A 6,661-nucleotide genomic window follows, 5' to 3' on the forward strand; every position below is an offset into this window, starting at 1 on the left:
GTGTGAAAGAAAGAAAGAAAGAAAGAAAGAAAGAAAGAAAGAAAGAAAGAAAGAAAAGTGAGAACACAACATATGACAGAAACAAGTCTCTGTGACTGTGTATAGGGGGCGAGGGGATTAAAGCATGCTTGGTGGCAACACCATAGGTCACAGCAAGCAATCAGCCTGTACTTTGAAAACTGGGGCACAATATAAATACATATGAAACACTCACTTTCATCATATGTAGCACTATATAGGTAAGAACACAGGTTTTGTTCCCTACATAGCGCAAAGCATAGGGCAGTGTGCAATTCCCAAACTAGGGGTCGTGACCCCAAGGGGAGTTGCAGAGGTACAGCAGCAGAAAAAGTCTGGGAACCACTGGTGTAGGGAATGAATGAATGAATGAGTTTTTCAAAATGAGGGTCTGTTGTGACCTAATGGAGTTGGTCGAAGGTTGCAGGGTCTGTGTGTGTGTGTGTGTGTGTGTGTGTGTGTGTGTGTGTGTGTGTGTGTGTGTGTGTGTGTGTGTGTGTGTGTGTGTGTGTGTGTGACATTGTCTGCTCACTATTGGGACATTTTGGATTGAGCATTAGTCTGTGTGCGTCTGTGTGCACGGACTAGTGTGTGTGTGTGTCTACATTATTGTGTGTGTGCATGTGTGCGTGCGTGCGTGTGTGCATCTGTGTATATAAATCTCATCTTAGCTGTGTGTGTGTGTGTGTGTGTGTGTGTGTGTGTGTGTGTGTGTGTATGAGTGTTGAGTGTGTGTGTGAGTGCGCGCGTGCATGTGTGTGTGTGTGCGTGCGTGTGTAAATCTCACCTTGGCTATAATGACCTCCTTCTTCAGTATCTTCATTGCATAATAGGTTCCGCTGGCCTTCTCCCGGACCAGAATCACCTTCCCAAACGTGCCTTTGCCCAGCAACTTTAGATAGTCAAAGTCGTTCATTGTCTACAAAAAACAAGAAAATGATAGATGTTAATATTAAACGTGAAGAGGAAATCTTCTGTGCTCTTCTCCCGCATCAGAATCACCTTCCCAAACGTGACTTTGCCCAGCAACGTTAGATAGTCAAAGTCGTTCATTGTCTAAAAGAATAATTTAAACAAAAAATGATAGATGTTAATAATAAAATGTAAAGAGAAAATCTTCTGTTCTCTTCACCCGAGCCAGGATCATCTATTCCAGTGTTTCTCAACCTTTTCTTAGGCGAGGCACCCTTTCAATTCATGAAAAACTTCAAGGCACCCCAAACCAACGAGCCATAACATGGCATCGCATCCGATACCACACAAGCTTAGAAAAGGAACACATTTGGAGACGTCTCACGACCTACGTTTGAATTTGCAGCTGACTGATTGTGCGTAAATGGCAGATGAAAGATTCCACTGACTAGCATTAACTTATCAATTTAGGAAAACATGTATTATATTACATCATTTATCAGCCACGTTTATGCGGCACCCCTGAGGGGGGTCCGCGGCACCCCAGGGTGCCCCGGCACCCCTGTTGAGAAACACTGATCTATTCCACACAATCTTTACCCAGCAACTTTAGATGGTCAAAGTCGTTCATTGTCTGTTTATGGTGAAAATCATATTTTTTAAGAGAAAGTGCGCTCAACTCCCAAATGTTTCTTACTAAGTCTTCAGGTGCGAGCAAACAGCAAAGTTCATGTTTAGTAAAAAAAAGCCGCACATCCGAATCAATTTCTTGCAGTTTTAATACTGGGTTAGCATGGCAGACAGACAGCCTAAGCCTTCTTCAGCGTCTTTGTGAAAATCATGAACAGGAGGAGAAAAGTGAATAAAATTAAGACAACTTAGTGAAGTCATTCTTGGCCTGCGTATGGCAAATTTCACAGTAGAGGAACTTTGCATAATTAAAAAAAAACAAAAAAACTTTACACCTCAACGTCTTTCCTTCTGTGAAAAAGTCGAAAGGGTCTAAGAATTCATAGGGTACAAGAATTCAGACATTATAGGAAGGGAAAAATATTACAAAAACACTATTACAACAATGTAGACTGGCCCATCAATGTACACTGGCTGCATAATAATAATAATAAAGTAGTTGTGCGTTTGTCAACATCTTTCCTTGTCTGCGAAAAGTCAAAAGGGTACGAGGATTCCCAGACAGCACTTCATTATGCACAAATAAAACATTTGTCACGAAGTGTCATAATCGTGTCGAAACAAAGCTCTGCTCCTATTCAGACAGACACATCATTAGTGCCTATCCTCCCTGAGCACTCATTATTTTAAAAGCTTTCCCCCTCTCCTCTCCTCTCCTCTCCTCTCCCCTCTCACGGTTGTGTCTGTGTCTGTGTAGACAGTTACGTGATGATTACTAATCTGAGTGAGTCGTGAGTGGCGCTGGCGATGGGGGATATTCCAGCCTCCGCAACGCATCACAAAACTGAGGCATTCCCTCTGGAGCAGCGCAGGTTTTGTGTCTGTGTCTGCATGACATTTAGGTGTATAGTGTCTGTGTGTCAGGGTTCCCCCAGGATTGTTAAACCTAAATTCAATGCTTTTAAGACCTTTTTTAATGCATGTTCACATAAAATGTAATACTTTTATCGCACCCATTATTTCAATAATATTGAACGAAATTCAATTAAGAAAGCGCGTATCAAATTCAAACCTCATTACTTCTTAAGAGATTACCTCTCTGTTTGGCACAAGAATGTACATTTATGGAAAATACAATTAAAACACATGCAAAGTTGCATTGTAGCATCTCAGATTTATTTACTTAAACAAACCCCAGAATTGAATTCAAAAGCTGCTTCAAAAGCACTATTTATTTGTTAATTGCAGATTACCGACTTGCTGTGATGATCACCGATCAGCCAAACACAGAAAGAATTGGAACATTTGCTGTTTTTTATAGGCTATTGACATTTTCTAGGATGAAGTAGACCAATCATAGGCCTAATCATAATTTGCACATGTAACCTATATTCATACAGTAGGCCTATCTGTCTTTCAACATGTATTAGCCAATATAATGTAAACCTATCAGACTAAATTGGAGTAGACCATTATTATTGTTGTTGGGCCTAATAATTAGGCCTGATCGTTTTTCTTCACTCCATTATAATGACGTTCAAAAAGCATAATTGCCTACATTTAAATGTACCATTTACAATTTGAGCGTTAAACTGACAATAACCCACTCATTTTTTGAGTCAACAAGTTATTGGTCATAGGGCTAGTTGTGCAAGTAATGATCCCCCTTAATGTAGTGTTTTACAGGTATTTGAGAATAGCACTGCCATAGTCGAATGGCCACAATAATGATTATCCGATAAGACCATGCATGCGTCCATGCTTGTTTACAATTTTTCACCATGCGCAATTCTGGGAAGTATGCATTATCTGAGCATGATTCAGTAAGGAAATGCGCCGTGAGCCCCCCTATTCATAGATGGGTCAGGTCTCCTGGTTTAGCAGCGCATCGATTAAAACAAGATCAACTAAGTAGTCGTCTTTTTTTCCGAACAGCAAGGGGAAATAGTTCAGAGACGGGATTTGATACGAGTCAAGTTTGCTACAGCTATAGCGTGCCCACGCGTTGGTGTGTGGAGTGCACTGTAGCCTAACCAGTGTGTGATTTAACCGCGGTTACGCGTCTGTGGTTATTATTGGCCACCTCAAAAATTCAATGCAAGATTTTAAAAAGAGGCTAAATGTTGCATGACGTCGCCTTGTTTTCTGCTAACGCTTTTAGGCAAGAGTGTGTTAATTAATGTCGGTGGTCGTTGGTGATACATCTACTAGTTGCGACCAATCGATAGGCTGTCTCGCCAAGTAGCCTAATTGCGTTTGTAACACAGCTTTGTCATGAAATTGAAATGGCTACAAATGACAGCGGTGGATTTCTGATTGCTCCTTAAGTTTGCTTCACAACGTTCAATAGCCTTAAAAAGAATACCCCAAGAAAACCGGTAACATTCCACAACGTCAGTTCTCCACTGTTTGCATGAACACAATGAAATAAATATAAAGGGGGGGTGGCTTTGATCACAACCTGCTTCTCGAGTTCAACTGGTGCTTGGACGGCACAAATAAAACTTTGCTGGTTAGTGGAAAAAATACTTGTGCGCTACATCGAGGATAGATAATTGTTAATGCTACACTTCCCGTTGTCGCTGCAGCACTCAAGGTTTGTGCACGTGTTTACAGTGCAACGAATGGACGTTCTGTGCGTCATCTTCATTATGAAAAAAGCCCAGCGTAAACGTTTTCTTGCATAGTGTGCAGCACGCCTCGCGGTCATTCGGCACAGATTTTACCCAAAAGTATTTTGGATCCTGCAGCCACTTGGGGTTAAACCGGCACTTTCCCATTCTTCACCTCACCTCATCAAAAAATGACGCCGCTGCACTCTAGATTTGTGTTTACAGTAGCGTTCTACAACGAATCATGGGTATTGACGTTCTGTGCGTCATCTTCATTATGAAAAAAAAAAACTTCGTCCTTTAGGTTGCACACTGAAATGTTTTTTGAAAATGTAATGCCGCAGTGAAAAAAAATCCCGACCTTTAACAGCTAATTCAATGCTCTTAATGCTGGATAACTAAATTCAATGCCTTTTTAATATTTTTAATAACCCGCGGGAACCCTGGTGTGTGCAGGACATATACTGTAGGTGCATGTGTCTATGTGTGCATGACATGTATAGGTGCATGACATATAGGTGTATGTGTCTGAGTGTGCATGACATGTATAGGTGTATGTGTCTCTGTGTGCATGACATGTATAGGTGTATGTGTCTGCGTGTGTATGACATGTGTAGGTGCATGTGTCTGTGTGTACATGACATGTGGGTGTATGTGTCTGTGTGTGCATGACATGTAGGTGTATGTGTCTGTGTGTGCATGACATGTATAGGTGTATGTGTCTCTGTGTGCATGACATGTATAGGTGTATGTGTCTGAGTGTCCATGACATGTGGGTGTATGTGTCTCTGTGTGCATGACATGTATAGGTGTATGTGTCTGTGTGTGCATGACATGTAGGTGTATGTATGTGTTTGCAGCTACATGTGCACTGTGCCAGCAGGCATACGTGTGTGCATGTACAGTTGTGCTCAAAATAATAGCAGTGTCTTTACAAAGGTGAATACCGGTAAATGTCAAAATTGCTATTTTTTAACATGACATTTCTCCACTTTCTATGAAATATTATGAAATTCAATTACTAGGTTTTATGTCTGTGTGCATGACATGTACTATAGGTGCATGTGTCTGTAGTGGTCAAGCTGGTCCACTTCAGAGAGAATCACTGAGCCAAGGATGACTGGAGCACACAGGATACGTTTTTCTGCCATTTCATTGTGGTGCAAGCATGACTGGAGCATGTTTCGACGCAGTGCGTCTTCACCAGTCAAAATGTGTATGCGTCTGTGTTTTGCCTGTACACTATACACTATGAAAGTACAGTATGCATACATGTGTGCATGTATACTATGCATACAACAAATACCTCCTCTTAATGTATGTTCTCTACAAGTCTTCTGTTGTCCAGTCTTGCCCTTTAAATGTCTGTATGAGCACTGTCTATGTCCATACTGTCTTATGTCCATGTATGAGTACTGTCTATGTCTATACTGTCTATGTCCTTACCTAGATTAGTCTATGTCTGCATGGGAAAGCAAGAAACGTAATTTCAAATTCTTTGTATGACCAGTGCATGTAAAGAAATTGACAATAAAACCAACTTGACTTGACTTGACAACTGAGGCACTCCTGTCTGTGTGTGCATGATATTTAGGTGTATGTGTCTGTGTGTACGTGTCTGTGTATGTGTGTGTATGCCTGTGCACGTGCACTGTGCCAGTAGAGTATGCATATGTGTGTGCGTGTATACTATGAATGCATGCATGTACAGCATGTTTGCAGATTTGACATCACATGTTCAATGCAGATCCAGTAATTTGAGCATTAGGAACACACACAAGGACCATCTCCCTTCCTGTAATGTTAGACAGTGGTCAGCCATAGCAGCACGACCCTTCCCGTAAAGAGACCTGATGATGCTTTATCTAGCTTTAGCATGCAACATCCTAATGTCATTTTTTTTAATGGGACATGGAGGTCAACAGGTGTAATAGAGCAGCTGAAAAGGAAAATGCCTCCCACTTGGGACAGTATAACCAGAGAGAGTAGAGAGAGAGAGAGGTTCCATTGGCCCATTGTTTCCGGGTTCTATTATTGCAAGGGGAGGGGGGGAAAATCCCCCTTTAGACAGACCTAGGCAGACCTAAGGACTGTTCTATTCAATGCTAGGAGTATTATGACACGCCCCTTTAGGCAGACCGGAACCTGGTCATGTTAGGTGCCCATAGCAACCTATTACATTGGCATATCTCTATATACTTAAATAATCTCTGGTATAACTTATAGAATACCATTAAATACATGGGGATAGGTCTCAGGGGTAGCAAAATACACTAAGTGCATATTATAACAGGAGAGGCAAGAGGCGCACTATAAATGAAGGAATAAGGTTAATTTAGGTGAATTAAGGTTTGTATTTCTCTTCTGTATCCATCGCCTCATATATAATAGTAGTATAACATAGCTATGTATTAACACAATGAATGCCACACGGTTTCTGGAATTTTGGAATTTGGAATTTGAAGATACGGCAGCTTCCTCTTGCATCC

At 41.2% G+C, this 6,661-nt stretch overlaps 1 protein-coding gene across 1 annotated transcript in view; it reads right to left on the reverse strand.

Annotated features, from left to right (window-relative positions):
• Nucleotides 1-6,661, reverse strand: part of akt3b (v-akt murine thymoma viral oncogene homolog 3b) — a 48,131-nt gene that overhangs the window by 12,825 nt on the left and 28,645 nt on the right. The window contains exon 6 of the mRNA XM_063197705.1: nucleotides 806-937. Coding sequence (XP_063053775.1) covers nucleotides 806-937 — 132 coding nt within the window. The remainder of the gene's footprint in view (nucleotides 1-805; nucleotides 938-6,661) is intronic.

Source organism: Engraulis encrasicolus, chromosome 1, assembly GCF_034702125.1.
Source record: "Engraulis encrasicolus isolate BLACKSEA-1 chromosome 1, IST_EnEncr_1.0, whole genome shotgun sequence".
Classification (NCBI taxonomy): Eukaryota; Metazoa; Chordata; class Actinopteri; order Clupeiformes; family Engraulidae; genus Engraulis; species Engraulis encrasicolus.